Source organism: Mirounga leonina, unplaced genomic scaffold, assembly GCF_011800145.1.
Source record: "Mirounga leonina isolate KUSES-001 unplaced genomic scaffold, KU_Mleo_1.0 Mir_151, whole genome shotgun sequence".
Lineage (NCBI taxonomy): Eukaryota > Metazoa > Chordata > Mammalia > Carnivora > Phocidae > Mirounga > Mirounga leonina.
Genome location: NW_023270377.1, coordinates 22,839,901 through 22,857,815, shown reverse-complemented (window position 1 = coordinate 22,857,815; position 17,915 = coordinate 22,839,901). Strand labels below are relative to the sequence as shown.

Below are 17,915 nucleotides of genomic sequence, written 5' to 3'. Positions count from 1 at the left end.
GCAGCTGTTTTTTTTTAGATGTTGGAAAATTGGCAGAGTAGGACTGTGATGCCTAAGAGAAGGGAACCATTCAAAGTGAGCGGCATGATCACCTCAGATTTTGGTCCACAAGTACTTATTCTGACAATAGTGTGGCAAAGTAGAACACAGTCAGAACACAGTTATCTTGATTAACTGATGAGGCAGGGCTGCCGAGGGAGCTGGAATTTGCAGGATTGGATACACAAAAGGTGGGAGGTGAATGAAAGAAATATAAGAAATATTTGTAGTAGTTCCCTTTAATCTTTGACCAAAGACTAAGTTTTGGAATAGTGAGAGAATGATGCCTACAAAGAACAGCTGCTGGGAAACTATGAGTTAAATGGAGATTCCAGAGTTTGCAGATGTAGGAATTCTGACCAGCTACAGTGGAGGAACCTGACTAAAAACTCTGGGCATTCAGTTAGGACCCTTGATAAGCCTGGGTGGCTCAGTCTGTTAAGGGTCTGCCTTCAGCTCAGGTCATGATTCCAGAGTCCCGGGATCCAGCCTCCCACGTCAGGTTCCCTGCTCAGTGGGAAGTCTGCTTCTCCCTCTGTCCCACCCCGTTCATGCTCTCTCTCTCACTCTCTCTCTCAAATAAATAAATAAAATCTTTAAAAAAAGACCCTTGATAAACCATCTCATAGGAGCAGAGCTATTCTAGCCCTAGAGAAGGAACTACTTTAAACTTGCCTTAATAAAAGATTAAAAGTAAGCTTTGAAAAGTTCAAATTTCCCATCAGTAAATTAACTGTCTGCCAGAACAAAACTCTTTAAAGGAAGAGAACAAAGTTCAGATAAATATATGTCCAACATATGATAAAATATATAACATATATAGAAGCAGGAAAATGTGTCCCATACATATCCAGGAAAAAATAGAAACAGACCCAGAAATGACAGAAATAACAGAACTAGTAGATGAAGTCTTTAAAACAGCTCTTATGAAATGTTCAGAATTTTAAAGAAAATAATGAATATAGTGAGTGGACAGTTGGGAAATAGCAGAAGTGAAATGGAAACTATAAACAAAGAACCAAATGGAAGTTCTCAAAATGGAAAACATATTTGCAACAAAAAAATTCACTAAGAAAGGAAGCTGAAAAGAGTTAACAGAGCTTCAGAGAAAAAAAGACTAAAAAAAAAAACAGAATTGTGCCTGTGAGGCAATTTCAAGTAGTCTATCCTATGTCAGAAGAAGACACTGGAGTGACTTTCTCAACTTTGATAGCTTACTCCAGCTGCTTCATATATCAGTTAAAATTATTTATTCAAGGAATCTGGGAGTGTTCATTGGGTGGGTACATGGACCAAATAAGCCCACTTTGAACCAGACCTTAGCCATGATGCTACTTATTCTCTGGCCTCTGTAAATCCCCTTTCTAACATAGGGGCTGTGATGTCACTCTGGGTTTGTGGATATTAATAATAACTTCTTAAAATATCCTTTCCCAGTACATCGTCACACAAGTAAATAGCTATAGGTAATTTTGTGGAAGAACGGGGACTGTCATCACAGTGTATAATTGCTGTGGTGTTATGGAGTTCCTTTTCTACTCTTTGTCACTAGGGCAGCTCAAAGCTTTTTCACTTTTCTGAGTGTTAGCTATCACTTTTTCCAGATTTCTGAGAGTCACCTCAGCAGTGACTTTGTTACATCCACTGGAGTACTTGTTTCAGTACTTGCAAAATCCAGTGTCTTAAGCAAATTATTGTTTATCCAGTCTTAGGTTATAGCCCTTTTAGCGTATCAAAATCCAGTCTCTGGTGCTTTTTTGGTTCCTGTTAATATATGATTAATTCTTACAGCAGTTTGGATGTATATAGTCTCCTTTCTCCCTTACCAAACCATTAGCTTGGCAGTTAGGAGAGGAGGAAGTAGGGCCAACTTCAGGAAGGCATTTACCTTCTGGGGAAGATACCTCTACTGCAGTTCGCAGCACAGCTGAAGTGTTAGCTCTCTCTAGGGAAGGAGAGCCACCTCTGCATGCCCACTGGGCCTAAGGAGAAGGGATACAGAAACAACATCCTCAGTGTCATCCTGAGAATTAGAGAAAAAGAGGCCATTTCAATAAGATAAAAAAGAGTCAGTTTATCAGGAAGTCATAATATGCATGGCTCTAATGTAAGAGCTTCAAAAGTATATGAAGCAAAATCTGATAAAACATAAAAATAGATATTTCCACAGTTACAATCGGAGATTTTAACATTCCTCTTTTAGCAATTATTAGAAAAAAAGGCAAGAAGTCTCTTAAGTCTATAGAATAAGGCATCAATTAATTGAGTGTAATTGACATTTCTTGAATTCTACTTTGGACTTTTCATGTGCACAAAATAGATCATATGCTCACCCATTCAGAGAATCGATGTCATACAAAATATGTCTCTGACCACAACCAAATTAAATTAAGTCAATGACAAAAAGCTCTCTGGAAAATTCCCAAATATTTGGAAATTAAGTAACATCGTTCTAAACAGTCCATGAGTCAGAAAAGGAAGTGAGAAAGTATTTTGATCTGAATGGCTGAAGATGAAGCATATTAAAAAGAGTGGGATGCAGCTAAAGCAGTGGTTAAGGTAAAACTGATAGTTTTATTTTTTTAATTTTTTTAAATTGATAGTTTTAAATGCTTAGAGAAGAAAATTTTATACTAATAATCTAATCTTGTACCTTAGATGCTAAAAAAAAATGCAGAGAAAGAAAAAGAAATGAAATAATAAAAAGATCAGAAACCAATAAACTAGCAAAGGGATAAACAAAAATAAACAAATACATAAAAATAAACAAAATCATGTTGGTTGTTTGAAAATACAATAAAACTGATAAAGTTGATAATAAAATTGAAAAGACTACATAGACTAATCACCAAATGTTGGTCAGAGAGGTAGAGTAACCAAGGCTGTCATATATTGCTGTTGGAAGTAGAAGTTAAAACCCAGCAATTCAACTCCTAGGTATTTTTTCTAAGAGAAAGAGAACCAAAAAATATCTTATATGACTTCGCATAAGAATGTTCATAGCAACCTTAATTTATAATGGCCTCAAGCTAAAATCAGTTCTTCATCAGCAGAATATTGAATAAACACATGGTAGAATATACATACAAAGGAATACAACTCACAATAAAAAGAAATGAATTACTGGTATGCACAGCAGCCTAGAAGAATCTAAAATTATGCTGAGTGAAAGAAGTCAGTTTCTGGCCTCATGGAATGAATTTGGAAGTTTTCCTTCCTTTTTTATTTTTTGTAATAGTTTGAGAAGAATAGGTATTAACTTTTCTTTAAATGTTTGGTAGAATTCACCTATGAAGCCATCTGGTCCTGGGCTTTTGTTTTTTGGGAGTTTTTTGATTACTGATTCAGTTTCTTTGCTGGTTATCAGTATATTCAAATTTTCTATTTCTGGGGTGCCTGGGTGGCTCAGTCATTAAGTGTCTGCCTTCAGCTCAGGTCATGATCCCAGGGTCCTGGGATCGAGCCCCACAACAGGCTCCCTGCTTAGCGGGAAGCCTGCTTCTCCCTCTCCCACTCCCCCTGCTTGTGTTCCCTCTCTCGCTGTCAAATAAATAAATAAAAATCTTAAAAAAAATTTTTTTTTTCTATTTGTTCATGATTCAGTTTTCATAGTTGATATGTTTTTAGGAATTTATCTGTTTCTTCCAGGTTATCCAATTTGTTGGCATATACTTTTTCATAATCTCTTATAATTGTTTGTATTCCTGTGATGTTGGTTGTTAGTTACATAAGAGAACATATTCTGTGATTCCAAATATATGAAGTTCTAGAATCTCCTGAAGGCATTAGAAATGCTCTATATTTTGATAACAATGTGGACTACCTGGGCATGCATATTTCTTAAAACTCTAAACTGTAACATTTAAACTCTGTATATTTTACAACAGGTAAACTACACTTAAGTAAAAAAGGTAAAAAAAGGAATTTTGAGGGCATTTTCAAATAAAACAGTATCTTAAAGGTGCTTACATCATATGTTGAGTTGAATTATTCCTCCTATGAGATAATGAAATATTTTTATACTTAATTTTCCTAATATAAGTTAATTAGACTTGTTTTCAAGACCATCCTTTAGTTTATTTTGATGTTTAATCTTCCATTGTTTGCAGTCCTTGTCTTTTTGACAATTGTTTCTCAAATGATTAAAGAAACTGCAAGTTTTTCTCTCAGTGAATAACAATCTTCTGAATACATGTTTGAATACAGCAAAACTGTTGGTAGGAAATAGAAAACTAGTTAACTCAAAAGAAATCTGACTTCCTCGTTCCTACCATGTTTAGAGAAGTAGCATACCAAGTAATATTTCTGGCAATTCTTGGCTTGTTATGTTAGCCTTTATATGGTTATTCATTTTTTATTTGACTGCAAAAAATGAGAGGAAGAAAAAGGTTTAGATGTTAGATGGAAATCACTGATTTAACTCAATTACCCTTTAAGATGCCCTTTATTTTTCATAGGTTAAAGTTACATTATGCATCATATGAACCGACAATGAGGGTGTTACATGAGAAGCACCAGGCTTTACTGAAGCAGAAAATGCTGACCTCTCTGGAAAGAGATAGAGCAGTTGGGCAGGTAAAGAGGCCATCAAAGCCACCTCAAAATGATTTTTAACCATTTATTTTTTAATAATATAAGTAGAAATATTGGTTTTATTTCTGAGATAAATTTAAAAAGGTTTTCGACAATTATGTTGTAAAAGAGATTCATTTGGAAATAGTCATAAAAATTATTTTGTTCATTTTAAACCTATAAAGATTATTATTAAACTAAACATTTAATTAAAACATAAATTTATAGGAGATATAAAGTATAGTTAGAGGAAAAAACTCAGCCATTGTAGTCAAACGTGGGTTTATTTATTTATTTTTAAAGATTTTATTTATTTATTTACTTGTCAGAGAGAGAGAGAGAGCACAAGCAGGGGGAGCAGCAGGCAGAGGGAGAACCGTGGGATCTGACCTGATCCGAAGGCAGATGCTTAACCGACTGAGCCACCCAGGTGTCCCCAAACTTGGGTTTAAATGCTAACTTTGACACCTATAAACATGGACCTTAAACACTTTGAACTCAGATTTCTCATATATAAAGTATAGCCGCAATGACCTGCCTTTTTAAAATATTGTTGTGAAACTTATATGAGGTAATGAAAAAAAACTCCCTGGAATTTACCTCCAAATGAATATTTGACACCCTTGCTTTTGGATTTAATTTCATTCATTCTACTGTTAACACCCTTTTCCATTCTTCCTGGGGGTTTTTGCATAGGCATAGGAACTTCTGGTATAGAATTCAAGAAAGGTAAAACAAAATGTTTATGGACCACTTAAAAAATATGTAAGTGTATTAGAAAATATAAAAGTGCAACTATGCTTAACATTCTTTTATTGTTTTCTATAGATTTTCATTTTTGGCCAAACTTTCAGAAACTACAATAGCTTGCATGATGGTTATATTCTTCCTTGAATAATTTTATTGTTAAGACATGCTTTAATCAAGTTGTATTTTGGTCTGTTTTTGAGTGTAATTCTTAGCTTCTTAAATGCAAAACATTACTTGTGTCTCCATGCTTCTTTGTGTTTGAATTTTAATTTTGTATTCTTGAATGTCTGAATTGTATTATTGGTAATACTGCATAAAATGAGTTTAATAATAATTTACATTTTTATGGCATTATATGTCAAACCTTCAGAATTTCATCTTGCTCCTTTTCATCTAACCCCTCTCCCTAGCATCCCAACAAAAGGCACAACTCTTGGAGTACTTCAAGCTATATTTAGTTTGCTTCTACTTCTTATCCTGCCACAGGCCATGCTTAGACTTTTGCTTACTTACTTACTCTCTTTATTCCCTGGTCTCATGCTTATCTAACTATTATCCTTCTCCAGGGAGGAATCCATCTGTGATATGACCATATATTCCCAAAAGATCACGTATACTTTGACACCTCTGACAGACCACTCAGACTAAGTTTCACTGTTCAAGGATACTAGAGTCTTCCAGGAATCCATGCTGGCTAGGGCTTATACTCCTCTCTCAATTGTTGAGTTCTATATCTGCAACCTGTCCTACACTTATCTTATGTGTAATTAGGGCTAAGTTATCTTCCTGAAAAGGCCATCAATTCCCTATCTTTTTTAAAAATTTAATTTAATTTAATTATGTTATGTTAGTCACCATTCAGTACATCATTAGTTTTTGATATAGGGTTCCATGATTCATTTTTTTCATATAACACCCAGTGCTCTGTGCAATACGTGCCCTCATTAATACCCATCACTGGGTTAATCCATCCCCCCACCCCCCTCCCCTCTAAAACCCTCAGTTTGTTTCTCAGAGTCCATAGTCTCTCATGGTTCATCTCCCTCTCCGATTCCACCCCCCTTCATTTTTCCCTTCCTTCTCCTAATGTCCTCCATGCATTTCTTATGTTCCACAAATAAGTGAAACCATATGATAATTGACTTTCTCTGCTTGACTTATTTCACTTAGCATAATCTCCTCCAGTCCCATCCATGTTGATGTAAAAGTTGGGTATTCATCCTTTCTGATGGCTGAGTAGTATTCCAATGTAATATGGACCACATCTTCTTTATCCATTCATCTGTTGAAGGGTATCTCAGCTCTTTCCAGAGTTTGGCTATTGCAGACATTGCTGCTATGAACATTGGGGTGCATATGGCCCTTCTTTTCACTACATCTGTGTCTTTGGGGTAAATACCCAGGAGTGCAATTGCTGGGTCATAGGGTGCCTCTATTTTTAATTTTTTGAGGCACCTCCACACTGTTTTCCAAAGTGGCTGTACCAATTTGCATTCCCACCAACAGTGTAAGAGGGTTCCCCTTTCTCCACAACCTCTCCAACATTCGTTGTTTCTTGCCTTGTTAATTTTTGCCATTCTAACTGGTGTAAGGTTGCATCTCAATGTGTTTTTTTTTTTAAAGATTTTATTTATTTATTTGACAGAGAGAGAGATAGCGAGAGCAGGAACACAAGCAGGGGGAGTGGGAGAGTGAGAAGCAGGCTTCCTGCTGAGCAGGGAGCCCGAAGTGGGACTCGATCCCAGGACCCTGGGATCATGACCTGAGCCGAAGGCAGACGCTTAACGACTGAGCCACCCAGGCGCCCTCAATGTGGTTTTGATTTGGAATTCCCTGATGGCTAATGATGATGAACATTTTTTCATGTGTCTGTTCGCCATTTGTATGTCTTCTTTTGAGAAGTGTCTGTTCATGTCTTCTGCCCATTTTTTGACTTATTTGATTTTGGGGTGTTGAGTTTTAGAAGTTCTTTATATATCTAGGAACTACAGATCACTCATGAAAGAAATTGAAGGAGACACAAAAAGATGGAAAAATATTCCATGCTCATGGATCGGAAGAATAAACATTGTTAAAATGTCTATGCTGCCCAGAGCAATCTATACCTTCAACGCAATCCTAATCAAAATTCCAATGACATTTTTTAAAGTGCCGGAACAAACAATCCTAAAATTTGTATGGAATCAGAAAAGACCCTGAATCGCCAAGGAAATGTTGAAATAGAAAAACAAAGCTGGGGGCATCATGTTGCCTGATTTCAAGCTATATTACAAAGCTGTGATCACCAAGACAGCATGGTACTGGCACAAAAACAGACATATAGACCAATGGAACAGAATAGAGAATCCAGATATGGACCCTCAACTCTTTGGTCAAATAGTCTTGGACAAAGCAGGAAAAAATATACAATGGAAAAAGACAGTGTCTTCAATAAATGGTGCTGGGAAAATTGGACAGCTATATACAGAAGAATGAAACTCGACCATTCTCTAACACCATACACAAAGATAAACTCAAAATGGATGAAAGACCTCAATGTGAGACAGGAGTCATCAAAATCCTAGAGGAGAACATAGGCAGTAACCTCTTTGACATTGCCCACAGCAACTTCTTTCAAGATACATCTCCAAAGGCAAGTGAAACAAAAGAGAAAATGAACTTTTGGGACTTCATTAAGATAAAAGCTTCTGCACAGCAAAGGAAACCATCAACAAAACAAAGAGGCAACCCACAGAATGGGAGAAGATATTTGCAAATGACACTACAGACAAAGGGCTGATATCCAAGATATATAAAGAACTTCTCAATTCCCCTATCTTTAATTTAAGTTGAATTTCTGAGGTTAGATCAAAAGCCATTTTGGGAACATATTTAGGTCACATATACTCTGGGTTTTAGATTGTTTTTTACTGTTTTAGTTAGAAGAACTAAAGATTGGGAGTGTACGTATGAGTCCCAGCTGTGCTGCACAGTAGCCATATGAGTATTCAGGTCATTTTACTTATATATCTGTTTTCTTACAAGATTTCTTAAAAATCTTATTAAAGATTTTCTTTAATATCTCTGTTATTAAACAGAGATCAAATTACTTGCCTTATGTTTGATATGTATCTGAAGTGGAAACTTGTTTATAAAATTAAATCACTGTATGAGGCAGGGTTGAATTTTACACACTATTGTTCATATTAGCAAAGAATTGTATTACCTGCAAATTATTTTACCTTGAACCGCTACTTCTGCTGAAGACAAAGAAAAAAGAACCCGCTATTAAAGACTATCTAGATCTCCCTGGGTTAAAATAGTTTCTTTGAGCTTAACCCTTGGTATCTCAATGCTATATTAACTATTGAGCTAAAACTCAATAGTGTTATTTTCAAGTGTTAATTTTCTGTCTTTGAATCACATCTTCTCATTCTTTCCCGGAGGGTTCCTACAACAAGGGGCACTTATATATCCATATGGCCTATATATCCTTATATATTCTGCTTGGCCTTCACTTGCTAGTGCAGTGTGACTATTTGGTCATATTCCTGGTGTTGAGGTGCATGGTTCTAGGTGGTTCTTTTGAGTGTGCACCTAATATACCTTGCTAAATCCATGGCTTCTGTCACAGCATCTGTGAGATCCTTAACATCTGTAGCCTCATCATCCTAATTCATCTTTTTTTCTGGTTAAGTGCTTCAATTGGTAATGTTTTCATGTATTTCACTGAGAAAAGTTGAGACTTCTGATTTTCCTATACTGCTAATTCAAGCTGTGGGCAATTTGGAAACCACTTAAGGTCTATCTACACAGACATATTGTCTTCAATCAGTGTCCAGACACCACCTGAAGGATATTATGTTTTTCTAGCACAGTGCAAAATATTAAGGTCTTTTTAAGGGACTGTCGATTTTCCTAGATTATTCCCTAAGAAGCTAGGAGCAAGTTTAGTCTATACTTGGAGTATCTTTGAATTATCTGGGTTTCTGGTGTCTTTTGTTTCTAACTAGCCACACTTGGATTTTTAGCTTGAGAGGTGAAATGGATCACTCCTATATGAATTCTTACTTCTTCTCTCTCTCAGGCATAGAGCCTTTCATACTTCTTTGTTAGATAGAATATCTTCCTGTCCTCTTCTACATTATCAGTCACTCTGCATCCTCATTTATTCCAGGCAGTCCTAATCCACATCTGTTGTCACAGGGTATTATTAATAGATACACTTTATTTTTATCAGTTTCTGCAAGTGTTTTTTTAATTTCATGTTTTTATTTAAATTTTAGTTAACATATAGTGTGATATTGGTTTCAGGAGTGTTATTTAGTGATTCATCACTTATGTAGAACATCCAGTGCTCATTATAGCAAGTTCCCTCCTTAATGCCCATCAACCATTTAGCCCATCCCTTGCCTACCTCCCCTTTAGCAACCCTCAGTTTGTTCTCTATAGTTAAGAGTCTCTTATAGTTTGCCTCCCTCTCTGTTTTTTTCTTCTTTCCCCTACATTCATCTGTTTTGTTTCATTAAATTCTTAGCAGCAGAATGCATATTCTTTTCAAGTGCATGTGGAACATTCTCCAGAATAGATCACATGTTGGGCCACAAAACAAGTCTCAATAAATTAAAAAAAGATTGACATTAGATCATGCATCTTTCCCAACCACAGTGGTATGAAACTAGAAATCAATCACAAGAAAAAATCTGGAAAGAACAAAAATATATAGAGGCTAAATAACATGCTACTATACAATTGAAATGGTCAACCAAGAAATCATATATGAAATAAAAAACACAAGGAGACAAATGACAATGAAAACACAAGGGTCCAAAATCTCTGGGATGCAGCAAAAGCAGTTCTAAGAGGGGAGTTTATAGCAATACAGGCCTACCTCATGAAATAAGAAAAATCTCAACTATACAACCTAACCTTACACCTAAAGGAACTAGAAAAAGAAAAACAAACAAAGCCTAAAAGCAGTAGAAGGAAAGAAATAATAAGGATTAGAGCAGAAATGAATGAAATAGAGACAAAATAGAGAAGTTCAATAAAACCAGGAACTGGTTCTTTGGAAAGATAAGCAAAATTGATACACCTTTAGCCAGGCTCATCAACAAAAACAGAGAGGACCAAATTAAAAAAAAAATGAAAATGAAGAATGAGAGTAATGACCCAACATCACAGAAATACAAAGGATTATAAGCCAATGTTGTAAAAATTTATATGCCAAAAAATTGGACAACCTAGAAGAAATGGATAAATTCCTAGAAACATACAACCTTTCAAAACAATCAGGAAGAAATAGAAATTTGAACAGATAGATTACTAACAATGAAATTGAATTACTAATAAAAACTCCCAACAAATAAAAGTCAGGACCAAATGGCTTCACAGGTGAATTCTACCAAACATTTAAAAAAATAATACCTATTCTCAAAGTATTTCAAAAAATAGTAGAAGAAGGAAAGCTTCCAAATCCCATTCTATGAAGCCAACAGTACCTTGATATCAAAACCAAACAAAGACACTTACAAAAAAAGAAAACTGTAGGTCAGTTGATGAACATAGATGCAAAAATTTTCAACAAAATACTAGCAAACTGAGTCCAGCAATACATTAAAAGAAATCACTAACCACGATCAAGTGAGATTTGTTCCAGAGATGCACGGATGGTTCAATATTAAGAAATCAATCAATGTGATATATCACATTAAGAAGAGAAAGGATAAAAACCATACAGTCATCTCAGTAGAATCAGAACAAGTTTGACGAAGTACAACATCCATTCATGATCAAAACTCTGAACAAAGTGGGTTTAGAGGGAACATACCTTAACATAATAGCTTCATTATTACCCTAAACAATGACAACAGCAACAATCAAACAAAAATCCAATTTGGAAAATACTAATTGAAAATTTCTAGAATTTATTTCCTGTTATCTAAAAAAGAAGTTTGGATTTAGAAATAGCTTTCCTCTATCACATCTATCTGTTCAAGACAGTAGATTGATTTGACATAGTAGGATTTGAGTAGAAGATGCCATTTCTGCCACCATAGGTTTCACTATGAACAGTGCCAATATAGTGGGTATTTGTATGCCCTTCCAGATCTGTTTTATGGCTGTCAGTGGAAACTGGTTGTGGCAGTTGCCATTCTCAGGATGCATTCTGTATTGTACATGGTTTCTCATGTCATCAGATTTTGTTTAGGATCCACAGTGGGCACACATGATTGATGGAGCCTATGTGGTACAGTTAGTATCCTAGTTATAACAGAGGATGAATAAAATTAAAAAAAGTATTTGATATCTATAGTGAAAGATGGAAGACTCACAATTCATGAACCCAAGGTGCTGAGTGGCCAAAATGACTGTCATATATCTCTAACTCCAGGATAATCCTAGGATCAATTAGTACATTCTTCAAATTAGGACAGACAATATAGTCTCAGTTTTATCATCTTTCTCCTTGGACTACAAGCCAAGGTTCTATTTAATGAGCTGAACTTTTTGGGAATGTTTCATACAAAAAATGATTTATTGCCACCCAAGTCTTTTTTTTTTTCCCCTTCCCGTTGGAACATTCCTGTCAGGTATACTTGGGTATACAGTCTTGGATTAACCTTTTAACATCAATCTATTAGTGTGTTGTGAAGCTGTAGAATGAATTTATTAAAAATTTTTAAAAGTGAGGGAGGGGGGAAAGATGGCGGAGGAGTAGGGGACCCTATTTCAACTGGTCTCCGGAATTGAGCTGGATTTCTACCAGACCACTCTGAGGACCCATGAAATCAGCCTGAGATATAAGAAGATCTGGATCTCTACAAACAGAATATCACAGGCAGGGCGCCTGGGTGGCTCAGTCGTTAAGCGTCTGCCTTCTGCTCAGGTCATGATCCCAGGATCCTGGGATCAAGTCCCACATCGGGCTCCCTGCTCGGTGGGAAGCCTGCTTCTCCCTCCCCCACTCCCCCTGCTTATGTTCCCTCTCTCGCTGTGTCTCTCTCTGTCAAATAAATAAATAAAATCTTTAAAAAAAAAAAAAAAGAATATCACAGGCAGTTGGTTTTGAGGTACGAAGCGGAGAGCTGTGATTCTGCGGGCAGATATCGGAGGATAAACGGCAGCAGGAGGCTGCCTGGACATGGGGATCATACACCGCTGGTGAGCGACAGCCTCGCTCGCTGGGAATGGGCACAGACTCGCAGACCGGTAGTGGCGGGGAAAGGACTTTAGGGCAGCCCCCGGGGTGGGAACCCGGCGCGCACGTGCGCACATGTGTGAACTGGCAGCGGCTGGCGGTTTTAGAAGCACAAAGGGCAGAGACGTGCCCCAACCTGGAGGCAGGACTGGGAGCGCTGTGGAGGGGCTCACAACCCAGGACGCTGCAATTTATAGGAGCACGGACAGAAACAGAGACGGTGTGGCCTGGAGAGCTCACTGAAGAACAGACTGCGATCTCTCTGCTCTGAGGCAGAGGGTTGGAAACAGTTTCTTCTGCTCTCACTCGCGGAAGAGATACAGAAAGCTGCCAGGGAAAGCTGCCAGAGAACAAAACCCCCCAAAACTGATTCCCACTGAGCCCATCCCCCACCACAGGGGGGCAGGGCAACTCCGCCCAAATAGGGTTGCCTGAGTAACAGCGCGGCAGGCCCCTCCCACAGAAGACAGGCTGGGAAAACAAGAGGCCAGCAACCCTAAAGTCCCAAGAAAACAGGTGCATCTTGCTTGGGTTCTGGTCAATAATTTGGACTCTCTACATTCCCTCAAACACCCATCAACAGAATGACTAGGAGGAGGAGCCCCCAAAACAGAAAAGACTCAGAGATTATGACTTATGCTGCAGATTTACAAATGGATGCAGATATAACCAAGATGTTGGAGATGGAATTCAGGCTAGCAGTTGTGAAGACAATAGCTAGAATGGAGAAATCAATTAATGGCAACATAGAGTCTCTAAGGGTAGAAATGAAAGGTGAATTGGCAGAACTTAAAAATGCTATCAATGAGATCCAATCCAGTCTAGATAATCTAACAGCTAGGGTAACTGAGGCAGAAGAGCGAATAAGCGACCTGGAAGACAATATAACAGATAAAAAGGGAAAAGAGGAGGCCAGGGAAAAACAACTCAGAATCCATGAAAATAGAATCAGAGAAATAAGTGACACCATGAGGCGTTCCAATGTCAGAATAATTGGAATCCCGGAGGGAGTGGAGAGAGAGAGGACTAGAAGATGTATTTGAGCAAATTGTAGCTGAGAACTTCCCTAATCTGGGGAATGAAACAAACATTCGAGTCCTAGAGGCAGAGAGGACCCCTCCCAAGATCAAGGAAAACAGGCCAACAGCCCAGCATGTAATAGTAAAACTTGCAAATCTTAGAACCAAGGAAACCATCTTAAGAGCAGTTGGGGGAAGAGATTCCTTACGTACAGAGGGAGGAACATCAGAATAATGTCAGACCTATCCACAGAGACCTGGCAAGCCAGAAAGGCCTGGCAAGACATATTCAGGGTACTAAATGAGAAGAACATGCAGACAAGAATACTTTATCCGGCAAGGCTTTCATTTAGAATGGATGAAGAGATGCAGAGCTTCCACGACTGGCAGAAACTGAAAGAATATGTGACCACTAAGCCGGCCCTGCAAGAAATATTAAGGGAGGTTCTATAAAAGGAGAAAGACCCCAAGAGTGATATACAACAGAAATTTACAGGGACAATCTATAGAAATAACGTCTTCACAGGCAATATGATGACAATTAATTCATATCTTTCAATAATCACTCTCAACGTGAATGGCCTAAACGCTCCCGTAAAATGGCACAGGGTTGCAGATTGGATAAAAAGACAGGACCCATCCATATGCTGCCTACAAGAGACTCATTTTGAACCTAAAGATACATCCAGACTGAAAGTGAAGGGATGGAGATCCATTTTCCATGCCAGTGGACCTCAAAAGAAAGCTGGGGTAGCAATTCTTATATCAGACAAATTAGATTTTAAACTAAAGTCTGTAATTAGAGACACAGGCGGACACGCTATCATTCTTAAAGGGTCTATCCAACAAGAAGATCTAACAATTGTAAATATCTGTGCCCCAACATGGAAGCAGCCATATACATAAGCCAACTGTTAACCAAAATAAAGAGTCATATTGAGGGGCGCCTGGGTGGCTCGGTCATTAAGCGTCTGCCTTCGGCTCAGGTTGTGATCCCAGGGTCCTGGGATCGAGCCCCACATCAGGCTCCCTGCTCCGCGGGGAAGCCTGCTTCTCCCCTCCTTCTCCCCTGCTTGTGTTCCCTCTCTTCGCTATGTCTCTCTCTGTCAAATAAATAAATAAAATCTTAAAAAAAAAAAGAGTCATATTGATAACACGTTAATTGTAGGAGACCTCAATACTCCACTCTCAGCAATGGACAGATCATCGAAGCAGAAAATCAACAAAGAAACAAGAGCTTTGAATGATACATTGGACCAGATAGACCTCATAGATATTTACAGAACATTCCACCCTAAAACAGAATACTCATTCTTCTCGAACACACATGGAACTTTCTCCAGAATAGACCACATACTGGGTCACAAATCAGGTCTCAACCGATGCCAAAAGATTGAGATTATTCCCTGCATAATCTAGGACCACAATGCTTTAAAACTGGAACTCAATCACAAGAAAAAATTTGGCAGAAATTCAAACACTTGGAAGCTAAAGACCACTCTGCTCAAGAATGTTTGGGTCAACCAGGAAATCAAAGAAGAACTTAAACAATTCATGGAAATCAATGAGAACGAAAACACATCGGTCCAAAATCTATGGGATACTGCAAGGCGGTCCTAAGGGGGAAATACATAGCCATCTAAGCCTCACTCAAAAAAAAAAAAGAAAAAGCCCGAATTCACAAACTAACTCTATACCTTAAAGAACTAGAGAAAAAGCAACAAACAATGCCTAAGCCACGCATTAGAAGAGAAATAATGAGAGCAGAAATCAATGAATTAGAAACCAGAAACACAGTAGATCAGATCAATGAAACTAGAAGTTGGTTCTTTGAAAGAATTAATAAGATCGATAAACCACTGGCCAGACTTATCCAAAAGAAAAGGGAAAGGACCCAAATTAATAAAATTATGAATGAAAGGGGAGAGATCTCGACTAACACCAAGGAAATAGAAACAATTATTAGAAATTATCAACAACTATATGCCAATAAACTGAGCAATCTGGATGAAATGGAGGCCTTCCTGGAAACCTATAAGCTGCCAAGACTGAAACAGGAAGAAATTGACAACCTGAATAGGCCAATAACCAGTAACGAGATTGATGCAGTGATCAAAAACAAAACAAAAGTCCAGGGCCTGATGGATTCTTTGGGGAATTCTACCAAACATTCAAAGATGAAATAATACCTATTCTCCTGAAGCTGTTTCAAAAAATAGAAACAGAAGGAAAACTTCCAAACTCATTCTATGAGGCCAGCATTACCTTAATCCCCAAACCAGGCAAAGACCCCATCAAAAAGGAGAATTTCAGACCGATATCCCTGATGAATATGGATTCCAAAATCCTCAACAAAATCCTAGCTAATAGGATCCAACAATACATTAAAAGGTCATCCACCACGACCAAGTGGGATTTATCCCCGGGAGGCAAGGGTGGTTCAACATTCACAAATCAATCAATGTGATAGAACACATTAATAAGAGGAGGGAGAAGAACCATATGGTCCTCTCAATTGGTGCAGAAAAAGCATTTGACAAAATACAACATCCTTTCCTGATTAAAACTCTTCAGAGTATAGGGATAGAGGGAACATTCCTCAAGCTCATAAAATCCATCTATGAAAAACCCACAGCGAATATCATCCTCAATGGGGAAAAGCTGAGAGCCTTTCCCTTAGGATCAGGAACACGTCAAGGGTGCTCACTCTCACCACTGTTGTTCAACATAGTACTAGAAGTCCTAGCAACAGCAATCAGACAACAAAAAGAAACAAAAGGTATTCAAATTGGCAAAGAAGAAGTTAAACTCTCTCTTTTTGCAGATGACATGATACTTTATGTTGAAAACCCAAAAGACTCCACCCCCAAATTACTGGAACTCATCCAGCAATTCAGTAATGTGGCAGAATACAAAATCAATGCACAGAAATCAGTTGCTTTCTTATACACTAACAACGCAACTATAGAAAATGAAATTAGAGAAATGATTCCATTTACAATAGCACCAAAAACCCTAAGATACCTTGGAATAAACCTAACCAAAGAGGTAAAGGATCTATACTCTAGGGACTACAAAACACTCATGAAAGAAATTGAAGAAGACACAAAAAGATGGAAAAATATTCCATGCTCATGGTTTGGAAGAATAAATTGTTAAAATGTCTATGCTCCCCAGAGCAATCTATACCTTCAATGCCATCCCGATCAAAATTCCAATGACATTTTTTAATGCTGGAACAAACAATCCTAAAATTTGTATGGAATCAGAAAAGACCCTGAATCGCCAAGGAAATGTTGAAAAAGAAAAACAAAGCTGGGGGCATCACGTTGCCCGACTTCAAGCTATATTACAAAGCTGTGATCACCAAGACAGCATGGTACTGGCACAAAAACAGACATATAGACCAATGGAACAGAATAGAGAGCCCAGATAGGGACCCTCAACTCTGTGGTCAAATAATCTTTGACAAAGCAGGAAAAAATATGCAATGGAAAAGAGACAGTCTCTTCAATAAATGGTGCTGGGAAAATTGGACAGCCACATGCAGAAGAATGGAACTCGACCATTCTCTAACACCATTCACAAAGATAAACTCAAAGTGGATGAAAGACCTCAATGTGAGACAGGAGTCATCAAAATCCTAGAGGAGAACGTAGGCAGTAACCTCTTTGACATCGCCCACAGCAACTTCTTTCAAGATACATCTCCAAAAGTTAGTGAAACAAAAGCAAAAATGAACTTTTGGGACTTCATCAAGATAAAAAGCTTCTGCACAGCAAAGGAAACAGTCAACAAAACAAAGAGGCAACCCACAGAATGGGAGAAGATATTTGCAAATGACACTACAGATAAAGAGCTGGTATCCAAGATCTCTAAAGAACCTCTCAACACCCAAAAAACAATGAAGTCAAAAAGTGGGCAGAAGATATGAAAGACACTTCTCTGGAGAAGACATACAAATGGCTAACAGACACATGAAAAAATGTTCATCATCATTAGCCATCAGGGAAATCCAAAACAAAACCACACTGAGATACCACCTAACACCAGTTAGAATGGCAAAAATGGACAGGGAAAGAAACAACAAATGTTGGAGAGGTTGTGGAGAAAGGGGAACTCTCTTACACTGTTGGTGGGAATGCAAGTTGGTACAGCCACTTTGGAAAACACTGTGTAGGTGCCTCAAAAAATTAAAAATAGAGGCACCCTATGACCCAGCAATTGCACGCCTGGGTATTTACCCCAAAGACACAGATGTAGTGAAAAGAAGGGCCATATGCACCCCAATGTTCATAGCAGCAATGTCCGCAATAGCCAAACTCTGGAAAGAGCCGAGATGCCCTTAAACAGAT

General features: G+C 37.9%; 1 protein-coding gene across 1 annotated transcript in view; it reads left to right on the top strand.

The window, feature by feature from the left end:
* The window catches only part of SPAG16 (sperm associated antigen 16), a 944,389-nt gene that overhangs the window by 42,097 nt on the left and 884,377 nt on the right, over positions 1 to 17,915 (top strand). Inside the window, exon 7 of the mRNA XM_035007221.1 lies at positions 4,497 to 4,614. Coding sequence (XP_034863112.1) covers positions 4,497 to 4,614 — 118 coding nt within the window. The remainder of the gene's footprint in view (positions 1 to 4,496; positions 4,615 to 17,915) is intronic.